This window comes from Mya arenaria, chromosome 5, assembly GCF_026914265.1.
Source record: "Mya arenaria isolate MELC-2E11 chromosome 5, ASM2691426v1".
Classification (NCBI taxonomy): Eukaryota; Metazoa; Mollusca; class Bivalvia; order Myida; family Myidae; genus Mya; species Mya arenaria.
The window spans coordinates 7,183,659-7,208,691 of record NC_069126.1 but is presented as its reverse complement, the minus strand read 5'-3'; the positions used below and the strand labels follow the sequence as shown (position 1 = coordinate 7,208,691).

Below are 25,033 nucleotides of genomic sequence, written 5' to 3'. Positions count from 1 at the left end.
TGTATGAATGCTTTTAACATGGAAATTCATTAGATATTTCATTATCAAGAACACATTAAATACTTAATTAACTAAATGAGTCTTGCATCCATGCATTCACTTTCTATTTCCTTATTCAGCATTTAGAATTCGAATATATCATGAGGAAAATCATTAAATAAAGATAATAACGACAAACAATATTTTTTTTAACATCGGAAATAAATCAAAACTATAAAAAGACATTCTCAAGGACATCAGCAAATTAACTTTAATAATAATAAAACAACTGCACGATATTTTAGATGAGTTTCTTAATCAAGTTAAGCCCATCTTTATTTGTTTTGCTTTGTAACTGATTAAAATTAATGGTTATATTATACCGTTACTTAAAATACAAGATTATAAGTTTCAAAAGATTATGAGTTAAAAAAAAACGCATTTGCTTCATTTAGTTTAAACTTATTCATTTTACAATGATTTTGAAACATGGCATTACCACATTGAATCAATCGCTCTTGTTGGAACGATGTTGCGCGAGAGTGTGGTCTAGTGTTGTGGGTAAACCAGAGTACCTGGAGGAAACCCACATTAATTTTCTGGCTTCGTGACCACAAGCCAAACACACATGCTTCATTTATCAATGAGATTATGATAAATATGTTACAATAATATCAACATGTTCAAAATGGAATGTGCAGGTAAAATTGTACCATTTATTAATTAAAATAAAACAATAATAAACAAAAGTCACCTAAAAACACATTTAATTTGCTTTATTTCAGGGGCGTAGCCAGTGTTACGCATTAACGCATGTGCGTAACATCAATTTGAAAAATGAAAAAAATAAATATGGCCAAAAATGGCATCAAAGTCAAGGGCCCAGCTAAAAAATGATATAAGAATAGTTGTATGAATAGTTAAATGTCAAAGTCAGCGGCCTAGAATCTATATATCCCTCCAAATACACCTAGAGCTCAACATGGTACAATGTAGTTCCATTTTTTCCCAGGCGAGGCCCTCTGAACCCCCAACCAGCTACCGGGATATTCCCCCTTCTACACCTGCCCCCTTTCGTGTGTAACATTCAGTAATGCCCGCCTACCCCCCTGAATATTCACTTTCAAGTTATACATAATACAATAACACACACTTGTCATCTCCCAAAATGGTAAGCATTTGCTAAACAGTTTATTAATCAAAATTAAAAAAGTGTTAACAAAAAATACCTTTTTTGAGAATCTCTTACAGTAGTTTACTTCCAAATTTATCATCACATGCACCACAAAGAAGATTGACAGTCACATCACATTTCCCTCCAAATTTCTATAAGCAGACTCCCGTAATCCAGAATCTGATATGCCTGTAAAAAATAATTACTATAACTACTATACAAAACAGTACTGCAACAAAGACTTAAAAACACACACACAGGGCTAAAATCTATACAAACATTGATGAAATAAATATGGGACTAACAAAAGGTTTGGGGACACATGTTGCCAGCCACATTTCAATGGTTATGAAAGGGATCTCTGGGCCCCCGCCACCAGGTGCGCGAGCCTACAACTACTTCTTTTCAAGCGGAGAGTATTCAGATCCGCTACCTTAAATAACCTTCACTGACAGATAAAGTATTGGGGTTATTGTAGATTATAATATCGTAACGCTTGGTGATTAGATGGCTTGCATTTAAAATTTTAACGCATTTACATTTAATAGTTTGTCTTCAATATTTAACGCTCAGGCTTCATCAAACATTTGGTAAAATAAATCATAGTCATATTTAAATGTGTGCCATTAATTCATAGTTCAGTCATTAAATTGTAGATTAGTCATAAAAAAGGTAAAGATTTTTTTTTGTAAGTATATAATTTCATTATTAACTGAAAGATCCTAAACACTGGCATATACATGTGCCGAATATTAAATGATCTTCAAAATTATTATACCCATGATAAATATTATAAAAAAAAATTAAACGTTCACCCTAAAGTCGTCCAAGTGTACTGTTTACTTCAATATAGGATAAAAGTAATATAAATTACGCCAAAATGTATCATTTATGAAAAGAAATTGTCAATATTTCTTGAGGACTTTGAGCCAAATAAATTTCCGTTCTGCGGGAGAGGCACAAGTAAAAAAGTTACACCCCTAAGTTACGCCCCTCTTACGTCAAATCCTGGATGGCCCCTGCTGTTAGTTTTATTTCATCACACAAATAACAGAATTGAAAACGAAATATCCATACTTACGTTTAAGAAAACATTCATGATACCGTTTCACTCGATGGTATATCATAACAACTAACAAGAGCTCGGCATGTGGGTGCTGAACACTCATCTGATTTTATCCTTTAACAGTTTATTTATTTCATACTGTACATTTGATAGGTATTACAAAGTTTGAAAGTGATAGCTTTGATATTTGCTTGTAAGTGACCCTCGCACAAAACTTCAAAAATCAGACAAGCTTAAAATTACAAAGTCCAGAAATACTAAGATATCCGCCACCCTCCCACTACCCTTCCAAATGTGTGACTCAAAACCCATTTGACATATTGAAGTGCAATATCCATTTGTTAATTGTCTGGGATTTTTTTTTAATCAATCCAACAAAAATTGAAGAAGCTATAATGTCAAATTCTCAAAATCAACCAAAATCTATAAAAAATCATGTTCTTAACCCAAAAAAAATGTGAGACTGAGTATCTTTAGGATAAGATGTGAAGAAGGGTATTAGATGAACAAGTTCCCCAAGTTTCAAATTGATAGCTTTGATAGTTTCCTTGTAAATGACCTAAAGGCAAAACTTAACTAAAGCCTCCGACGCCGACAACAATCAAGTGACGACAATAGCTTGTCATTTTTTTCAAAAATCAGACGAGCTGAAAAGTGCCCTCTCCGAGCCACTCTCATAGTAGGAGACATTAGAGCGGTTGCAAATATACGTGAAGTTGTATGTATAACTACACATATAAGTTAAAGTAGCAGAATGTACACATATGCGGATGACGCAGTTCACATATGAAAAAACCAAACGTTCATTTACCAGTAGAAGTAGTGTTTGGCAACCTTGCTCTTATGCCTCATTATCCGAAAAACTGTAGTCCGAAATATATTACACTTATTTAACAAATTTTCGTCATTAGTTCGGATTCACACTGAATAGAGTCGATTTTAGATATTTCTTGTATTTGCACTAATATATAATCAAATGACCATGCCATGACTATTTTAAATTAATACGAGCTTACCTAATTTCAAGCTGTTTGGTCGAGCGTTGTGCACGTGAAAATGAAGCAGTTAATAGTTGAGCAGACAACAGTTTTCCGGAGTTTTTTTTGTAGTATTTCTCTGTGTGTATATGATAGAACGATATCCCAGCACCCTCGTAGGTTTGGTGACGATTTAAACATGACTTAATAATAAATAAATAATTTAAAAACTATATTTGCTTATTTGCTGTATTCTGATCATGAATACTCAATTAATATTGCACGTATTCTTGTCACGCTAAGAATTATACAACTTGCCTTTACCGGCAATATCAAATATAAGACAAAAGAAAAAGATTAAAATAACTCGCTTATTCAGATAATTTTTGGTATTAAGTAGTATGAACACATGGAATACACGTGTATATTACATATCTTGATATAGCTTGCATCTGATATTCTTCATCATGTTACTTTTTACGTTCCAAATCGGTATAAACGAAAATGGGTGAGCTTACCTATACCCCTTTTTATACATCCAAGCAAAGGTGGCCAGCACGTGGTTAAGATGGTGTATATTTGTGAAATATGACACAAAAAAATGTATTTAACTGAAAAACCCACTATATAAACATAATACACTGGCCACCTTTGCATCCAAGTATAAAGTGAATTATAGAACCGCTAGGTAGTAAAATAAATTTACTTTTTTCAGACGAATAGAAGAACAAATTTCAAAGAAAATTTCAGGAATGCAAAAATTTAAGTTTTTGTCATGGGTGGATTTCTTATTTGCAAAATAAATCAATTTCCTTAATATTATGATATATTAATCAAAAGAAACTTAATCACTTCTTTTAAAATGGTCGTCTCTATATTCAGCAGGTAGCTAATATTATCCGCTAAATCTGCGAGCGTCCTAGGTTAATTCTGCACGAGACATTCCAAGCACGTGCCGGAGACAATAGAGACCCCGGCACGAGGAAATGAAGGTACGACGTGAACAGCCCTGACCTGCGGTGCAGAGCGAAATGCAGTGTTAGGGGTCATAGGGCGACCCTTAGTTTGGGTTAGTAAGGCACTGAACCTCCGGAAATTAGACGTTAATAAATTTTCGTGAGGCAGGTGTTTTTATTTTATGCATGGCTGAATAACTTTAATACTTTAAAGTTATTAAAAATGTACACACAGTTTACCACCTGATTGGGGTATAATTTGGACCGATTTTTGAGAACGTCTCTAAGTTAACATCGTTGTTAAAATCATCGTTGTTAACTATTGGATCTTCACAATTCTGGAAGTTTCAAGAATAGACATACAGTATATGATCTGCGGAATTTCAAGTAATACGTGAGGCAACAGTTTTAGCTGTACTTGTTTTATTCAAATATATGAACCAATCAAAACGAGTTTACGTTTAAAAGTTAACAATGATAAAGTTAATAAAGTTTTGAACAATCGGCCAACTAAGGCGCCGGTACCTAAGGGAAATAATCCAGTAACTTATCTTTCAGCATTTGAAACAGTTGTCTACCATGCACATATTAAGATCAGGTTTTAATGAATACTGAAACACGCTTTAAAATGTTCCAAGAACGAGTCAAAAATAAGAAATTAATTAATAAAACTATTTTAAAAACAGTGTCTAAAACACAGACCTATATCTACAACTGGACAATGTGATTTAAAAGTACAGAAACGCATTTTAACAGATCCATGTATATACATCTTTCACCATATCAATCCACCTCCAGCAAAAATTAATTAATTCAGCTCATATTAGCACTCCCAGAAGGCAGCATATACACTAAACAACATCCAGCCTTCATGAAACCTCATATCTTCACTGCCTTCATCCAGGATGCTACCTCATATACACACTGCCTCAAACCATCATGCCACCTCATATCCACACTGCCTCACACCATCATGCCACCTCACATCCACACTGCCTCACACCATCATGTCACCTCATATCCACACTGCCTCACACCATCAAGCCACCTCATATCCACACTGCCTCACACCATCATGTCACCTCATATCCACACAGCTTCACACCATCATGTCACCTCATATCCACACTGCCTCACACCATCATGCTACTTCATATCCACACTGCTTCACACCATCATGCCACCCCATATCCACACTGCCTCACACCATCAAGCCACCTTATATCCACACTGCCTCACACCATCATGTCACCTCATATCCACACAGCTTCACACCATCATGTCACCTCATATCCACACTGCCTCACACCATCATGCTACCTCATATATACACTGCCTCACACCATCATGTCACCTCAAATCCACACTGCCTCACACCATCATACCACCTCATATATACACTGCCTCACACCATCATACCACCTCATATATACATTGCTTCACACCATCATGTCACCTCAAATCCACACTGCCTCACACCATCATACCACCTCATATATACACTGCCTCACACCATCATACCACCTCATATCCACACTATCTCACACCATCACGCTACCTTCTATCCACATTTCCTCACACCATCAAGCCACCTCATATCAACACTGCCTCACGCCATCATGTCACCTCATATCCACACTGCCTCACGCCATCATGCTACCTCATATCCACACTGCCTCACACCATCATGCTACCTCATATCCACACTGCCTCACGCCATCATGCCACCTCATATCCAAACTGCCTCACACCATCAAGTCACCTCATATCCACACTGCCTCACACCATAATGTCACCTCATATCCACACTGCCTCACACCATCAAGCCACCTCATATCCACACTGCCTCACACCATCAAGCCACCTCATATCGACACTGCCTCACACCATCATGCCACCTCATATCCACACTGCCTCACACCATCATGCCACCTCATATCCACACTGCCTCACACCATCATACCACATTCTGTCCACACTGCCTCACACCATCATGTCACCTCATATCCACATGCCTCACACCAGCATGCCGCCTCGTATACACACTGCCTCACACCACCATACCACCTCATATCCACACTGTCTCACACCACCATGTCACCTCATATCCACACTGTCTCTCACCATCATACCACCTCCTATCCACACTGCCTCACACTATCATATCACCTCATACCATCATGCCACCTCCTATCCACACTGCCTCACACCATCATGCCACCTCATATCCACACTGCCTCATATCATCATGCCACTTCATATCCACACTGCCTCACAACATCATGCCACCTCATATCCACACTGCCTCACAACATCATGTCACCTCCTATCCACACTGCCTCACACCATCATGTCACCCCATATCCATACTGCCTCACACCATCAAGCCACCTCATATCCACACTGCCTCACACAATCATGCCACCTCCTATCCACACTGCCTCACAACATCATGCCACCTCATATCCACACTGCCTCACACCATCAAGCCACCTTATATCCACACTACCTCACACCATCATGCCACCTCATATCCACATTGCCTCACACCATCAAGCCACCTTATATCCACACTGCCTCACACCATCATGCCACCTCATATCCACACTGCCTCACACCATCAAGCCACCTCATATCCACACTGCCTCACACCATCAAGCCTCCTTATATCCACACTGCCTCACACCATCATGTCACCTCATATATCCACACTGCCTCTCACCAGCAAGCCACCTTATATCCACACTGCCTCACACCATCAAGCCACCTCATATCCACACTGCCTCACACCATCATGCCACCTCATATATACACTGCCTCACACCATCATGCCACCTCATATATACACTGCCTCACACCATCATGTCACCTCATATCCACACTGCCTCACACCATCAAGCCACCTCCTCACACCATCTTGTCACCTCATATCCACACTGCCTCACGCCATCACGCTATCTCCTATCCACACTTCCTCACACCATCAAGCCACCGCATGTCCACACTGCCTCACGCCAGCATGCTACCTCATATATACATTGCCTAACACCATCATGCTACCTCATATCCACACTGCCTCACGCCATCACGCTACCTCCTATCCACACTTCCTCACAACATCAAACCACCTCATATCAACACTGCCTCACGCCATCATGTCACCTCATATCCACACTGCCTCACGCCATCATGCTACCTCATATATACATTGCCTCACACCATCATGCTACCTCATATCCACACTGTCTCACACCATCATGCCACCTCATATATACACTGCCTCACACTATCATATCACCCCATATCCACACTGCCTCACACCATAATGTCACCTCATATCCACACTGCCTCACACCATCATATCACCCCATATCCACACTGCCTCACACCATAATGTCACCTCATATCCACACTGCCTCACACCATCATGTCACCCCATATCCACACTGCCTCACACCATCATGTCACCTCATATTCATACTGCCTCACGCCATCATGCTACCTCATATCCAAACTGCCTCACACCATCATGTCACCCCATATCCACACTGCCTCACACCATCAAGTCACCTCATATTTACACTGCCTCACGCCATCATGCTACCTCATATCCACACTGCCTCACACCATCATGTCACCTTATATTCACACTACCTCACACCATCATGCTACCTCATATATACACTGCCTCACACCATCATGTCACCTCATATCCACACTACCTCACACCATCATACCACCTCATATATACATTGCCTCACACCATCAAGCCACCCCATATCCACACTGCCTCACACCATCATGCTACCTCATATATACACTGCCTCAGACCATCATGTCACCCTATATCCACACTGCCTCACACCATCATACCACCTCATATATACACTGCCTCACACCATCAAGCCACCTCATAATATGGTCACTGCTCCGAGCCATCATACCATCTAACATAGGCACTGCTCCGAGCCATCATACCATCTAACATAGGCACTGTTCCCAGCCATTATACCATCTAATATGGTCACTGTTCCGAGCCATCATACCATCTAATATGATCACTGTTCCCAGCCATCATACCATCTAATATGGCCACTGCTCCCAGCCATCATACCATCTAATATGGTCACTGCTCCAAGCAATCATACCACCTAACATAGGCACTGTTCCCAGCCATCATACTATCTAATAAGGGCACTGTTCCCAGCCATCATTCCATTTAATATGGCCACTGCTACCAGCCATCATACCACCTAACATGGGCACTGTTCCCAGCCATCATACTATCTAATAAAGGCACTGTTCCCAGCCATCAATTAATATGGCCATTGCTACCAGCCAATTTGTAATCGACAAAGAACAACAAACATGGTGAGTGAGGTTTTGCTCTGGTAGAATATGAAAGACTGTCTTAAAGTAATATGAATGTTAACGGAAACATCACATAAGTGTTAACATTGTAAATATAAAACTGTACAGAATTTAATTAGAATTCGTTAATTAATCTTAAAAGTGAGTGTGACCTTTTTGAACTTCTCTGTACATATGTAAGTCAACCAAATTTACGTCATGTAGTTCTTGTTTGATATAACACTCAGACACTATCTCGTCTTAGGTTACAACTTGAAACTTGGGTTATCACATTTAGTTTTTCATAATACTACAAAACTGTTCTTTTCCGTACTCGTAAATTGTTTAAATGTTACAAAAGACTGGGCTGTTGAAGATAGCATCTCCATGAGTAACCGTCGATGCAAATCTAACTAATTCAGTCATATCTGGCTTTTTAAAGTCACATCTAGATAGTTTAGTCATTGAATCAAATCAAGCTAGCTTAGGTGGTGGATCTAGCTAGTTTAGTTGGCGGATGTAGCTAGTTTAGGTGGCGGATCTAGCTAGTTTTGTTTGCGGATGTAGCTAGTTTAGTTGGCGGATGTAGCTAGTTTAGGTGGCGGATCTAGCTAGTTTAGGTGGCGGATCAAGCTAGTTTAGTTGGCGGATGTAGCTAGTGTAGGTGGCGGATCTAGCTAGTGTAGGTGGCGGATATAGCTAGGGTAGGTGGCGGATATAGCTAGTTTAGTTGGCGGATCTATCTAGTTTAGGTGGCGGATCAAGCTAGTTTAGGTGGCGGATGTAGCTAGTTTAGGTGGCGGATATAGCTAGGGTAGGTGGCGGATCAAGCTAGTTTAGTTGGCGGATCCATCTAGTTTAGTTGGCGGATCTAGCTAGTTTAGTTGGCTGATGTAGCTAGTTTAGTTGGCGGATCTAGCTAGTGTAGGTGGCGGATCAAGCTAGTTTAGTTGGCGGATATAGCTAGTGTATGTGGCGGATCAAGCTAGTTTAGTTGGCGGATCAAGCTAGTTTAGTTGGCGGATCTAGCTAGTGTAGGTGGCGGATATAGCTAGTTTAGTTGGCGGATCTAGCTAGTGTAGGTGGCGGATCAAGCTAGTATAGGTGGCGGATATAGCTAGTTTAGGTGGCTGATGTAGCTAGTTTAGGTGGCGGATCTAGCTAGTTTAGTTGGCGGATATAGCTAGTGTAGGTGGCGGATCTAGCTAGTATAGGTGGCGGATATAGCTAGTTTAGTTGGCTGATGTAGCTAGTTTAGGTGGCGGATCTAGCTAGTTTAGTTGGCGGATATAGCTAGTGTAGGTGGCGGATCTAGCTAGTGTAGTTGGCGGATCTAGCTAGTTTAGTTGGCTGATGTAGCTAGTTTAGTTGGCGGATCTAGCTAGGGTAGGTGGCGGATCAAGCTAGTTTAGTTGGCGGATCTAGCTAGTGTATGTGGCGGATCAAGCTAGTTTAGTTGGCGGATCAAGCTAGTTTAGTTGGCGGATCTAGCTAGTGTAGGTGGCGGATATAGCTAGTTTAGTTGGCGGATCTAGCTAGTTTAGGTGGCGGATATAGCTAGTTTAGTTGGCGGATATAGCTAGTTTAGTTGGCGGATATAGCTAGTGTAGGTGGCGGATCTAGCTAGTTTAGGTGGCGGATCTAGCTAGTATAGGTGGCGGATATAGCTAGTTTAGGTGGCGGATCTAGCTAGTTTAGGTGGCGGATCTAGCTAGTGTAGGTGGCGGATATAGCTAGTTTAGGTGGCGGATCTAGCTAGTTTAGGTGGCGGATCTAGCTAGTTTAGTTGGCGGATCTAGCTAGTTTAGTTGGCGGATCTAGCTAGTGTAGGTGGCGGATCTAGCTAGTTTAGTTGGCGGATCTAGCTAGTATAGGTGGCGGATATAGCTAGTTTAGTTGGCGGATATAGCTAGTGTAGGTGGCGGATCTAGCTAGTGTAGGTGGCGGATCTAGCTAGTGTAGGTGGCGGATCAAGCTAGTTTAGTTGGCGGATCTAGCTAGTGTAGGTGGCGGATCTAGCTAGTGTAGGTGGCGGATCTAGCTAGTTTAGGTGGCGGATCAAGCTAGTTTAGTTGGCGGATCCAGCTAGTGTAGATGGCGGATCTAGCTAGTGTAGGTGGCGGATCTAGCTAGTGTAGGTGGCGGATATAGCTAGTGTAGGTGGCGGATATAGCTAGTGTAGGTGGCGGATATAGCTAGTTTAGGTGGCGGATCTAGCTAGTGTAGGTGGCGGATATAGCTAGTGTAGGTGGCGGATATAGCTAGTTTAGTTGGCGGATCTAGCTAGTTTAGGTGGCGGATCTAGCTAGTTTAGTTGGCGGATATAGCTAGTTTAGTTGACGGATCTAGCTAGTTTAGTTGGCGGATATAGCTAGTTTAGGTGGCGGATCTAGCTAGTGTAGGTGGCGGATATAGCTAGTGTAGGTGGCGGATATAGCTAGTTTAGTTGGCGGATCTAGCTAGTTTAGGTGGCGGATCTAGCTAGTGTAGGTGGCGGATATAGCTAGTTTAGGTGGCGGATCTAGCTAGTGTAGGTGGCGGATCTAGCTAGTGTAGGTGGCGGATATAGCTAGTTTAGTTGGCGGATATAGCTAGTCTAGTTGGCGGATCTATCTAGTTTAGGTGGCGGATCTAGCTAGTCTAGTTGGCGGATCTAGCTAGTTTAGTTGGCGGATCTAGCTAGTCTAGTTGGCGGATATAGCTAGTTTAGTTGGCGGATCTATCTAGTTTAGGTGGCGGATCAAGCTAGTTTAGGTGGCGGATGTAGCTAGTTTAGGTGGCGGATATAGCTAGTGTGGGTGGCGGATATAGCTAATTTAGTTGGCGGATCTAGCTAGTTTAGTTGGCGGATCAAGCTAGTGTAGGTGGCGGATATAGCTAGTGTAGGTGGCAAATCTAGCTAGTTTTGTTTGCGGTTGTAGCTAGTTTAGGTGGCGGATCTAGCTAGTTTAGGTGGCGGATATAGCTAGTTTAGGTGGCGGATATAGCTAGTTTAGGTGGCAGATATAGCTAGTTTTGTTTGCGGTTGTAGCTAGTTTAGGTGGCGAATCTAGCTAGTTTTGTTTGCGGTTGTAGCTAGTTTAGGTGGCGGATCTAGCTAGTTTAGTTGGCGGATCTAGCTAGTTTAGGTGGCGGATCTAGCTAGTGTAGGTGGCGGATATAGCTAGTTTAGGTGGCGGATCTAGCTAGTGTAGGTGGCGGATCTAGCTAGTGTAGGTGGCGGATATAGCTAGTTTAGGTGGCGGATATAGCTAGTGTAGGTGGCGGATATAGCTAGTTTAGGTGGCGGATCTAGCTAGTGTAGGTGGCGGATCTAGCTAGTGTAGGTGGCGGATATAGCTAGTTTAGGTGGCGGATCTAGCTAGTGTAGGTGGCGGATCTAGCTAGTGTAGTTGGCGGATCTAGCTAGTTTAGGTGGCGGATCTAGCTAGTGTAGGTGGCGGATATAGCTAGTTTAGGTGGCGGATCTAGCTAGTGTAGGTGGCGGATCTAGCTAGTGTAGGTGGCGGATATAGCTAGTTTAGGTGGCGGATCTAGCTAGTGTAGGTGGCGGATATAGCTAGTTTAGGTGGCGGATATAGCTAGTGTAGGTGGCGGATATAGCTAGTTTAGTTGGCGGATCTAGCTAGTTTAGTTGGCGGATATAGCTAGTTTAGTTGGCGGATCTAGCTAGTGTAGGTGGCGGATCTAGCTAGTGTAGGTGGCGGATATAGCTAGTTAAGGTGGCGGATATAGCTAGTGTAGGTGGCGGATATAGCTAGTTTAGGTGGCGGATCTAGCTAGTGTAGGTGGCGGATCTAGCTAGTGTAGGTGGCGGATATAGCTAGTTTAGGTGGCGGATCTAGCTAGTTTAGGTGGCGGATCTAGCTAGTTTAGTTGGCGGATCTAGCTAGTGTAGGTGGCGGATATAGCTAGTTTAGTTGGCGGATCTAGCTAGTGTAGGTGGCGGATATAGCTAGTGTAGGTGGCTGATCTAGCTAGTTTAGGTGGCGGATCTAGCTAGTTTAGTTGGCGGATATAGCTAGTGTAGGTGGCGGATCTAGCTAGTTTAGGTGGCGGATCAAGCTAGTTTAGTTGGCGGATGTAGCTAGTTTAGGTGGCGGATATAGCTAGTTTAGGTGGCGGATATAGCTAGTTTAGGTGGCGGATATAGCTAGTTTAGTTGGCGGATCTAGCTAGTTTAGTTGGCGGATCAAGCTAGTGTAGGTGGCGGATATAGCTAGTTTAGGTGGCGGATATAGCTAGTTTAGTTGGCGGATCTAGCTAGTTTAGTTGGCGGATCTAGCTAGTGTAGGTGGCGGATATAGCTAGTGTAGGTGGCAGATCTAGCTAGTTTTGTTTGCGGTTGTAGCTAGTTTAGGTGGCGGATCTAGCTAGTTTAGTTGGCGGATCTAGCTAGTTTAGGTGGCGGATATAGCTAGTTTAATTGGCGGATCTAGCTAGTTTAGGTGGCGGATATAGCTAGTTTAGGTGGCGGATATAGCTAGTGTAGGTGGCAGATCTAGCTAGTTTTGTTTGCGGTTGTAGCTAGTTTAGGTGGCGGATCTAGCTAGTTTTGTTTGCGGATCTAGCTAGTTTAGGTGGCGGATATAGCTAGTTTAGTTGGCGGATCTAGCTAGTTTAGGTGGCGGATCTAGCTAGTGTAGGTGGCGGATATAGCTAGTTTAGGTGGCGGATCTAGCTAGTGTAGGTGGCGGATCTAGCTAGTGTGGCGGATATAGCTAGTTTAGTTGGCGGATATAGCTAGTCTAGTTGGCGGATCTATCTAGTTTAGGTGGCGGATCTAGCTAGTCTAGTTGGCAGATCTATCTAGTTTAGGTGGCGGATCAAGCTAGTCTAGTTGGCGGATCTAGCTAGTTTAGTTGGCGGATCTAGCTAGTGTAGTTGGCGGATATAGCTAGTTTAGTTGGCGGATCTATCTAGTTTAGGTGGCGGATCAAGCTAGTTTAGGTGGCGGATGTAGCTAGTTTAGGTGGCGGATATAGCTAGTGTGGGTGGCGGATATAGCTAGTTTAGTTGGCGGATCTAGCTAGTGTAGGTGGCGGATATAGCTAGTTTAGGTGGCGGATCTAGCTAGTCTAGTTGGCGGATCAAGCTAGTTTAGGTGGCGGATATAGCTAGTTTAGTTGGCGGATCTAGCTAGTGTAGGTGGCGGATATAGCTAGTTTAGGTGGCGGATCTAGCTAGTCTAGTTGGCGGATCAAGCTAGTGTAGGTGGCGGATATAGCTAGTTTAGTTGGCGGATCTAGCTAGTGTAGGTGGCGGATATAGCTAGTTTAGTTGGCGGATCTAGCTAGTCTAGTTGGCGGATCAAGCTAGTTTAGGTGGCGGATATAGCTAGTGTAGGTGGCGGATATAGCTAGTTTAGTTGGCGGATCTAGCTAGTGTAGGTGGCGGATATAGCTAGTTTAGTTGACGGATCTAGCTAGTTTAGTTGGCGGGTATAGCTAGGGTAGGTGGCGGATCTAGCTAGTTTAGGTGGCGGATCAAGCTAGTTTAGTTGGCGTATCAAGCTAGTTTAGTTGGCGGATCTAGCTAGTTTAGGTGGCGGATCTAGCTAGTGTAGGTGGCGGATCAAGCTAGTTTAGTTGGCGGATGTAGCTAGTTTAGGTGGCGGATCTAGCTAGTGTAGGTGGCGGATCTAGCTAGTGTAGGTGGCGGATATAGCTAGTTTAGTTGACGGATCTAGCTAGTGTAGGTGGTAGATCTAGCTAGTTTTGTTTGCGGTTGTAGCTAGTTTAGGTGGCGGATCTAGCTAGTTTTGTTTGCGGTTGTAGCTAGTTTAGGTGGCGGATCTAGCTAGTTTAGTTGGCGGATCTAGCTAGTTTAGGTGGCGGATATAGCTAGTTTAGTTGGCGGATCTAGCTAGTTTAGGTGGCGGATATAGCTAGTTTAGGTGGCAGATCTAGCTAGTTTTGTTTGCGGTTGTAGCTAGTTTAGGTGGCGGATCTAGCTAGTTTTGTTTGCGGTTGTAGCTAGTTTAGGTGGCGGATCTAGCTAGTTTAGGTGGCGGATATAGCTAGTTTAGGTGGCGGATATAGCTAGTTTAGTTGGCGGATCTAGCTAGTTTAGGTGGCGGATCTAGCTAGTGTAGGTGGCGGATATAGCTAGTTTAGGTGGCGGATATAGCTAGTGTAGGTGGCGGATCTAGCTAGTGTAGGTGGCGGATATAGCTAGTTTAGTTGGCGGATATAGCTAGTCTAGTTGGCGGATCTATCTAGTTTAGGTGGCGGATCTAGCTAGTCTAGTTGGCGGATCTAGCTAGTTTAGTTGGCGGATCTAGCTAGTTTAGTTGGCGGATCTATCTAGTTTAGGTGGCGGATCAAGCTAGTTTAGGTGGCGGATGTAGCTAGTTTAGGTGGCGGATATAGCTAGTGTGGGTGGCGGATATAGCTAGTTTAGTTGGCGGATCTAGCTAGTGTAGGTGGCGGATATAGCTAGTTTAGGTGGCGGATCTAGCTAGTCTAGTTGGCGGATCAAGCTAGTTTAGGTGGCGGATATAGCTAGTTTAGTTGGCGGATCTAGCTAGTGTAGGTGGCGGATATAGCTAGTGTAGGTGGCGGATCTAGCTAGTTTAGTTGGCGGATCTAGCTAGTGTAGGTGGCGGATATAGCTAGTGTAGGTGGCAGATCTAGCTAGTTTTGTTTGCGGTTGTAGCTAGTTTAGGTGGCGGATCTAGCTAGTTTAGGTGGCGGATATAGCTAGTTTAGGTGGCGGATATAGCTAGTGTAGGTGGCAGATCTAGCTAGTTTTGTTTGCGGTTGTAGCTAGTTTAGGTGGCGGATCTAGCTAGTTTTGTTTGCGGTTGTAGCTAGTTTAGGTGGCGGATCTAGCTAGTTTAGTTGTTGGATCTAGCTAGTTTAGGTGGCGGATATAGCTAGTTTAGTTGGCGGATCTAGCTAGTGTAGGTGGCGGATCTAGCTAGTTTAGGTGGCGGATATAGCTAGTTTAGGTGGCGGATCTAGCTAGTTTTGTTTGCGGTTGTAGCTAGTTTAGGTGGCGGATCTAGCTAGTTTTGTTTGCGGTTGTAGCTAGTTTAGGTGGCGGATCTAGCTAGTTTAGTTGGCGGATCTAGCTAGTTTAGGTGGCGGATATAGCTAGTTTAGTTGGCGGATCTAGCTAGTTTAGGTGGCGAATCTAGCTAGTGTAGGTGGCGGATATAGCTAGTTTAGGTGGCGGATCTGGCTAGTGTAGGTGGCGGATCTAGCTAGTGTAGGTGGCGGATATAGCTAGTTTAGTTGGCGGATATAGCTAGTCTAGTTGGCGGATCTATCTAGTTTAGGTGGCGGATCTAGCTAGTCTAGTTGGCGGATCTAGCTAGTTTAGTTGGCGGATCTAGCTAGTCTAGTTGGCGGATATAGCTAGTTTAGTTGGCGGATTTATCTAGTTTAGGTGGCGGATCAAGCTAGTTTAGGTGGCGGATGTAGCTAGTTAAGGTGGCGGATATAGCTAGTGTGGGTGGCGGATATAGCTAGTTTAGTTGGCGGATCTAGCTAGTGTAGGTGGCGGATATAGCTAGTTTAGGTGGCGGATCTAGCTAGTCTAGTTGGCGGATCAAGCTAGTTTAGGTGGCGGATATAGCTAGTTTAGTTGGCGGATCTAGCTAGTGTAGGTGGCGGATATAGCTAGTTTAGGTGGCGGATCTAGCTAGTCTAGTTGGCGGATCAAGCTAGTGTAGGTGGCGGATATAGCTAGTTTAGTTGGCGGATCTAGCTAGTGTAGGTGGCGGATATAGCTAGTTTAGTTGGCGGATCTAGCTAGTCTAGTTGGCGGATATAGCTAGTTTAGGTGGCGGATATAGCTAGTGTAGGTGGCGGATATAGCTAGTTTAGTTGGCGGATCTAGCTAGTGTAGGTGGCGGATATAGCTAGTTTAGTTGACGGATCTAGCTAGTTTAGTTGGCGGGTATAGCTAGGGTAGGTGGCGGATCTAGCTAGTTTAGGTGGCGGATCAAGCTAGTTTAGTTGGCGTATCAAGCTAGTTTAGTTGGCGGATCTAGCTAGTTTAGGTGGCGGATCTAGCTAGTGTAGGTGGCGGATCAAGCTAGTTTAGTTGGCGGATGTAGCTAGTTTAGGTGGCGGATCTAGCTAGTGTAGGTGGCGGATCTAGCTAGTGTAGGTGGCGGATATAGCTAGTTTAGTTGACGGATCTAGCTAGTGTAGGTGGTAGATCTAGCTAGTTTTGTTTGCGGTTGTAGCTAGTTTAGGTGGCGGATCTAGCTAGTTTTGTTTGCGGTTGTAGCTAGTTTAGGTGGCGGATCTAGCTAGTTTAGTTGGCGGATCTAGCTAGTTTAGGTGGCGGATATAGCTAGTTTAGTTGGCGGATCTAGCTAGTTTAGGTGGCGGATATAGCTAGTTTAGGTGGCAGATCTAGCTAGTTTTGTTTGCGGTTGTAGCTAGTTTAGGTGGCGGATCTAGCTAGTTTTGTTTGCGGTTGTAGCTAGTTTAGGTGGCGGATCTAGCTAGTTTAGTTGGCGGATATAGCTAGTTTAGGTGGCGGATATAGCTAGTTTAGTTGGCGGATCTAGCTAGTTTAGGTGGCGGATCTAGCTAGTGTAGGTGGCGGATATAGCTAGTTTAGGTGGCGGATCTAGCTAGTGTAGGTGGCGGATCTAGCTAGTGTAGGTGGCGGATATAGCTAGTTTAGTTGGCGGATATAGCTAGTCTAGTTGGCGGATCTATCTAGTTTAGGTGGCGGATCTAGCTAGTCTAGTTGGCGGATCTAGCTAGTTTAGTTGGCGGATCTAGCTAGTTTAGTTGGCGGATCTATCTAGTTTAGGTGGCGGATCAAGCTAGTTTAGGTGGCGGATGTAGCTAGTTTAGGTGGCGGATATAGCTAGTGTGGGTGGCGGATATAGCTAGTTTAGTTGGCGGATCTAGCTAGTGTAGGTGGCGGATATAGCTAGTTTAGGTGGCGGATCTAGCTAGTTTAGTTGGCGGATCTAGCTAGTTTAGGTGGCGGATATAGCTAGTGTAGTTGGCGGATCTAGCTAGTGTAGGTGGCGGATATAGCTAGTGTAGGTGGCGGATCTAGCTAGTTTAGTTGGCGGATATAGCTAGTGTAGGTGGCGGATATAGCTAGTGTAGGTGGCAGATCTAGCTAGTTTTGTTTGCGGTTGTAGCTAGTTTAGGTGGCGGATCTAGCTAGTTTAGGTGGCGGATATAGCTAGTTTAGGTGGCGGATATAGCTAGTGTAGGTGGCAGATCTAGCTAGTTTTGTTTGCGGTTGTAGCTAGTTTAGGTGGCGGATCTAGCTAGTTTTGTTTGCGGTTGTAGCTAGTTTAGGTGGCGGATCTAGCTAGTTTAGTTGGCGGATCTAGCTAGTTTAGGTGGCGGATATAGCTAGTTTAGGTGGCGGATCTAGCTAGTTTAGGTGGCGGATATAGCTAGTTTAGGTGGCGGATATAGCTAGTGTAGGTGGCAGATCTAGCTAGTTTTGTTTGCGGTTGTAGCTAGTTTAGGTGGCGGATCTAGCTAGTTTTGTTTGCGGTTGTAGCTAGTTTAGGTGGCGGATCTAGCTAGTTTAGTTGGCGGATCTAGCTAGTTTAGGTGGCGGATATAGCTAGTTTAGTTGGCGGATCTAGCTAGTTTAGGTGGCGGATCTAGCTAGTGTAGGTGGCGGATATAGCTAGTTTAGGTGGCGGATCTAGCTAGTGTAGGTGGCGGATCTAGCTAGTGTAGGTGGCGGATATAGCTAGTTTAGTTGGCGGATATAGCTAGTCTAGTTGGCGGATCTATCTAGTTTAGGTGGCGGATCTAGCTAGTCTAGTTGGCGGATCTAGCTAGTTTAGTTGGCGGATCTAGCTAGTCTAGTTGGCGGATATAGCTAGTTTAGTTGGCGGATCTATCTAGTTTAGGTGGCGGATCTAGCTAGTTTAGGTGGCGGATGTAGCTAGTTAAGGTGGCGGATATAGCTAGTGTGGGTGGCGGATATAGCTAGTTTAGTTGGCGGATCTAGCTAGTGTAGGTGGCGGATATAGCTAGTTTAGGTGGCGGATCTAGCTAGTCTAGTTGGCGGATCAAGCTAGTTTAGGTGGCGGATATAGCTAGTTTAGTTGGCGGATCTAGCTAGTGTAGGTGGCGGATATAGCTAGTTTAGGTGGCGGATCTAGCTAGTCTAGTTGGCGGATCAAGCTAGTGTAGGTGGCGGATATAGCTAGTTTAGTTGGCGGATCTAGCTAGTGTAGGTGGCGGATATAGCTAGTGTAGTTGGCGGATCTAGCTAGTGTAGTTGGCGGATCAAGCTAGTTTAGGTGGCGGATATAGCTAGTGTAGGTGGCGTATATAGCTAGTTTAGTTGGCGGATCTAGCTAGTGTAGGTGGCGGATATAGCTAGTTTAGTTGACGGATCTAGCTAGTTTAGTTGGCGGGTATAGCTAGGGTAGGTGGCGGATCTAGCTAGTTTAGGTGGCGGATCAAGCTAGTTTAGTTGGCGTATCAAGCTAGTTTAGTTGGCGGATCTAGCTAGTTTAGGTGGCGGATCTAGCTAGTGTAGGTGGCGGATCAAGCTAGTTTAGTTGGCGGATGTAGCTAGTTTAGGTGGCGGATCTAGCTAGTGTAGGTGGCGGATCTAGCTAGTGTAGGTGGCGGATATAGCTAGTTTAGTTGACGGATCTAGCTAGTGTAGGTGGCGGATATAGCTAGGGTAGGTGGCGGATCTAGCTAGTTTAGGTGGCGGATCTAGCTAGTTTAGTTGGCGGATATAGCTAGTTTAGTTGACGGATCTAGCTAGTGTAGGTGGCGGATCTAGCTAGTGTAGGTGGCGGATCTAGCTAGTGTAGGTGGCGGATCAAGCTAGTTTAGTTGGCGGATATAGCTAGTTTAGGTGGCGGATCTAGCTAGTGTAGGTGGCGGATATAGCTAGTTTAGGTGGCGGATCTAGCTAGTGTAGGTGGCGGATCTAGCTAGTGTAGGTGGTGGATCTAGCTAGTGTAGTTGGCGGATATAGCTAGTTTAGGTGGCGGATCTAGCTAGTGTAGGTGGCGGATATAGCTAGTTTAGTTGACGGATCTAGCTAGTGTAGGTGGCGGATATAGCTAGGGTAGGTGGCGGATCTAGCTAGTGTAGGTGGCGGATATAGCTAGTTTAGGTGGCGGATCTAGCTAGTGTAGGTGGCGGATCTAGCTAGTGTAGGTGGCGGATCTAGCTAGTGTAGTTGGCGGATATAGCTAGTTTAGGTGGCGGATCTAGCTAGTGTAGGTGGCGGATATAGCTAGTTTAGTTGACGGATCTAGCTAGTGTAGGTGGCGGATATAGCTAGTGTAGGTGGCGGATCTAGCTAGTGTAGGTGGCGGATATAGCTAGTTTAGGTGGCGGATCTAGCTAGTGTAGGTGGCGGATCTAGCTAGTGTAGGTGGCGGATCTAGCTAGTGTAGTTGGCGGATATAGCTAGTTTAGGTGGCGGATCTAGCTAGTGTAGGTGGCGGATATAGCTAGTTTAGGTGGCGGATCTAGCTAGTGTAGGTGGCGGATATAGCTAGTTTAGGTGGCGGATCTAGCTAGTTTAGGTGGCGGATCTAGCTAGTGTAGGTGGTGGATCTAGCTAGTGTAGTTGGCGGATATAGCTAGTTTATGTGGCGGATCTAGCTAGTGTAGGTGGCGGATATAGCTAGTTTAGTTGACGGATCTAGCTAGTGTAGGTGGCGGATATAGCTAGGGTAGGTGGCGGATCTAGCTAGTGTAGGTGGCGGATCAAGCTAGTTTAGTTGGCGGATATAGCTAGTTTAGGTGGCGGATCTAGCTAGTGTAGGTGGCGGATCTAGCTAGTGTAGGTGGCGGATATAGCTAGTTTAGTTGACGGATCTAGCTAGTGTAGGTGGCGGATATAGCTAGGGTAGGTGGCGGATCTAGCTAGTTTAGGTGGCGGATCTAGCTAGTTTAGTTGGCGGATATAGCTAGTGTAGGTGGCGGATCTAGCTAGTTTAGGTGGCGGATCTAGCTAGTTTAGTTGGCGGATGTAGCTAGTTTAGGTGGCGGATCTAGCTAGTGTAGGTGGCGGATATAGCTAGTTTAGGTGGCGGATCTAGCTAGTGTAGGTGGCGGATATAGCTAGTGTAGGTGGCGGATCTAGCTAGTTTAGGTGGCGGATCTAGCTAGTTTAGTTGGCGGATCTAGCTAGTGTAGGTGGCGGATCTAGCTAGTGTAGGTGGCGGATATAGCTAGTTTAGTTGGCGGATCTAGCTAGTTTAGTTGGCGGATCAAGCTAGTGTAGGTGGCGGATATAGCTAGTGTAGGTGGCAGATCTAGCTAGTTTTGTTTGCGGTTGTAGCTAGTTTAGGTGGCGGATCTAGCTAGTTTAGTTGGCGGATATAGCTAGTTTAGTTGGCGGATCTAGCTAGTTTAGGTGGCGGATCTAGCTAGTGTAGGTGGCGGATATAGCTAGTTTAGGTGGCGGATATAGCTAGTGTAGGTGGCGGATCTAGCTAGTGTAGGTGGCGGATATAGCTAGTTTAGGTGGCGGATATAGCTAGTTTAGGTGGCGGATATAGCTAGTTTAGTTGGCGGATCTAGCTAGTTTAGGTGGCGGATCTAGCTAGTTTAGGTGGCGGATATAGCTAGTGTAGGTGGCAGATCTAGCTAGTTTAGGTGGCGGATCTAGCTAGTTTAGTTGGCGGATATAGCTAGTGTAGGTGGCGGATCAAGCTAGTGTAGGTGGCGGATCTAGCTAGTTTAGTTGGCGGATCTAGCTAGTTAAGTTGGCGGATGTAGCTTGTTTAGTTGGCGGATCTAGCTAGTTTAGTTGGCGGATCAAGCTAGTTTAGTTGGCGGATCAAGCTAGTTTAGTTGGCGGATCAAGCTAGATTAGTTGGCGGATCTAGCTAGTTTAGTTGGCGGATCAAGCTAGATAAATTGGCGTATCTAGCTAGTGTAGGTGGCGGATCAAACTAGTTAAGTTGGCGGATCTAGCTAGTTTAGTTGGCGGATCAAGCTAGTTTAGTTGGCGGATCAAGCTAGTTTAGTTGGCGGATCAAGCTAGATAAATTGGCGTATCTAGCTAGTGTAGGTGGCGGATCAAACTAGTTAAGTTGGCGGATCTAGCTAGTTTAGTTGGCGGATCTAGCTAGTTTAGTTGGCGGATCTAGCTAGTTTAGTTGGCGGATCAAGCTAGATAAATTGGCGTATCTAGCTAGTGTAGGTGGCGGATCAAACTAGTTTAGGTGGCGGATCAAGCTAGTTAAGTTGGCGGATGTAGCTTGTTTAGTTGGCGGATCAAGCTAGTTTAGTTGGCGGATCAAGCTAGTTTAGGTGGCGGATATAGCTAGATAAATTGGCGTATCTAGCTTGTATAGTCAGATCCAGCACGTTTTCCTGTCGAACTATTTTACTTAGCTTAGCTAGCTTAATTATATCCAGCTAAATTAATCAGGTCTAGCAAAATAAGTCAGATATATGACGTAATATAATGCCATCGAGAGTTTGTTTTGAGGGGGTAGAAACCAGCAGAACCGGTATCATTTAAATGCCAATCGAACGTCTCTCTGGTGGGGCTCGATTCAATTACCGCTGGTGTCAGAAGCAATGTGTACACACCGGTCTCAAAAATAGTCAGTAAGACCGGTGTGTACACAATGGTGTCAGAAGTAGATACCAAAAGCGCCTGAGCAGGCAATACATGTAAAACACTCCGAGTCACCCTTTTATGTATATTTTAGTTTGAGCTCGGACTTTATAACATGTCAATCTATGGTGGCATTTTAAGCCGTAAGATAACCTGATAGGGTTCGCGAATTGTTTCCTGTTAACCACTTAATTTTCGCGATGATTATCTAGCTAACTAGTTATCATTCGGGGAAACTATTTCGGCAAGATAAATATCATAAGACTAAAAACAGGCCTGAAACTATACGCCATATATCACGTAGCTACCGTATGATGAGGTAACATTTAAATCGTATAATATATACATATAATGTAGCTGGCTCAAGATGGTGTAACGTTTAAAGTGACTCGCTCCTGTTTTTGGACTAAAAATTAGTTTTTTTTCGGTTATGGATATGAAAACACTTATTTTATCATTATTTTACTCTATGACATCGAAATTGCAGAAAAGAAATACAGTTAAAGCATTAACATTTTTTGGTATTAGTGGGGTTCGAACCCACGCCGGTAAAGTCGGTTTTAACACTGCTTATGATTTGCTATACTTCATTTCGTATTAAAAAGGTGCATTTAACAAACCATGAGCGAGTGACTCTAAATCTTAAAATTTTATGTCGTTGGAATTATAATAATGTCAATGAAGTAATGTGTAAACCTACACCGACGCAGTTTACGAACCAACTGATAGCTAATCGTTTTAACTTTGAAAATATTATTTTTTTACCATGTTTTTATAATTTCATCAGACAAAAAAGCGAGTATGTAATTTATCTTCAAGTTGTAGTTAAAGGGACGCGCTCATAGTTTGTAAAATGCAGATTTTACGACAGAAAATATTACGAAAGAAATAGTGGCAAATCATTAGGGGTGTTAAAAATTAAGATACTTGCAGCTGGAATCCTTCAACAATTTTTTTATTTGCTCAAATATTGTCTTTGAAAACCACAATTTATAAAAAAACACGTTAGTTACTCGATTTACCAAGTTTTCACGTGATGTAACCCATGTATTGGATGAAGGTTTAACTATCCGTCAGCTACTGTACAAGTCCTAACGTCGAGTGGTTAAGGCATCACTTTTTAGGGATCACTATAAAAAAGAGACTATTCCACTCCACACTACAACCAGAATATTTTAATTGTATTTCTTTTCTACAAAATAGGTATCAAAGAGTAAAATAATTATAAAAAAACAACATTGTTTTCAGATGTATATTTTTCCGGTGAAAATAATAGTTGGTCCAATAACATGAGCAAGTTTCTCTAAAGTTTTTTCGTATGTATTTACCTAAATATATGCGCCTGGAGTGATGCAGATTCTCACCCTTTCCTATCGTCAATGCATACTAATAACACTTTTAACCAGGCTTAGTGTTTGGAATTATATTTTATCTACTGACTCAGCTGCTCTGTTGAAATCTACCCATTCAAAAACGACTTACTGCTGATTTACTCAAATAAATGTATGACGGAATTGAAAACTACTGACATGACATTGGTTTTGATAATGGAATGGTGTACATGGCCACAGTTGTATACCGAGTTGTGTCTGAATATTCTTGTCACGGTTCAATTTGTCTTGCTTAACAAAGTATCCGCAAACCTCTAGTTACTGTGATACACGTACTCATGTTTACTTTACCAATATTATGATGAATAAAAAGAAGTATTCAATTACTATGGTCGACTAGTTAATTTTAACAATTTACTTATTTATTAAAGCCGCACTCTTACAGATATACCATTTTTTACAACTTTTTTTTTATTTTTTTTGTCTTGGAGAGAGCAATTTTTTGCGTAAATATCTGCAAACCAATAATATAAGTTTGCTGACAAAAATCAGATCGTAGATTTTCATATTTCCGTTCGAAAATTAATGTTTTATGGCTTAAACCATTACTAACGGTTTAACGAAAATGCATAAAACATCAATTTTTGAACTTAAATATAAAAAAGCTGCGATCTAATTTTTTGTCAGCAGTCTAATTTGATTAGTTTTCATGAATTTTCGCAAAAATTTGCTCGTTCCAAGACAAAAAAAATAAAAAGTTGCCAAAACGTTCAATTTGTGAGAGTGCAGCTTTAACGGCGCACAATAGAGGTTGATGTCATTTTTCTTGTCATTATTATAATTTAATTTAATGTTTGATCGTGTTTTACGCATTTGACTTTAATGATCAAAGCTAAACAAAATGTATGTGGGTAAGGTACAGATAAAAAAATATATGAGCGATCATGGATATTTTAGCGCTTTTTAAACTAGGGATTTTGTGTCTACGTAGCTATTAATTCGAAAAAAAAATTGTAAAGGTTTATATAGGTTTATCTGTACCTAATTCATATGCTATTCTGTTTTGTCATCATTAAAGTCAAAAAAGTTAAAACATGATTATGCATTTAAAGCTGCACTCTCACACTGCGGCAACTCTTTTATCTATTGTCTTGGAACGAGCCATAATTTGCGAATATGCATGGAAATCAGTGATATAAGACTGCTGACGAAAAAAGTAGATCGCAGATTTTTATATCTAAGTTCAACAATTAAAGTTTTATGCATTTTTCTTAAACCGATAGTAACGGTTTTAGCCATAGAAAATTAATTTTCGAACGGAAATATTCAAATTTGCGATCTGATTTTTTGTCAGCAATCTTTTATCATTGGTTTGCAGATATTAACAATTTGCTCTTCCCGGGACAAAAAAAAAAGTTGTAACATCAACCTACAGTGTGCGCCTTTAATGAAGATGGTAATGCAAGTCGATCTGATTTTTGGACATGATTATTTTCTCACGGCTTTTAAAAAAGTCAATTTGCTCATGTTTAACTATCGTGACAAAATCAATGACGTATTATGTAACAACCCCACATGGTCCAGGATTGTATTTGAAATCAATGAAGGGAGACAAACAGGGCAATGTGATCACAGCCTTTAAA

At 42.8% G+C, this 25,033-nt stretch overlaps 2 protein-coding genes across 2 annotated transcripts in view; one reads left to right on the top strand and one right to left on the bottom strand.

Moving 5' to 3' along the window:
- Window positions 1-1,317, bottom strand: part of LOC128234831 (irregular chiasm C-roughest protein-like) — a 122,251-nt gene extending 120,934 nt beyond the window's left edge. Inside the window, exon 1 of the mRNA XM_052949366.1 lies at window positions 1,209-1,317. The gene's annotated coding sequence lies outside the window, so the exon portion shown is untranslated. The remainder of the gene's footprint in view (window positions 1-1,208) is intronic.
- Window positions 1,318-5,091: 3,774 nt separating this feature from the next.
- Window positions 5,092-8,103, top strand: LOC128234409 (mucin-6-like). Its single transcript, XM_052948629.1, has one exon. The coding sequence runs from the start codon at window positions 5,092-5,094 to the stop codon at window positions 8,101-8,103; it is 3,012 nt and encodes a 1,003-aa protein (XP_052804589.1).
- The last annotated feature ends 16,930 nt before the right edge of the window (window positions 8,104-25,033 follow it).

Bases quoted from the DNA above. Each gene is read 5' to 3' on its own strand.
- LOC128234409 (XM_052948629.1), top strand. From the start codon at position 5,092: ATGCCACCTCATATCCACACTGCCTCACACCATCATGCCACCTCACAT.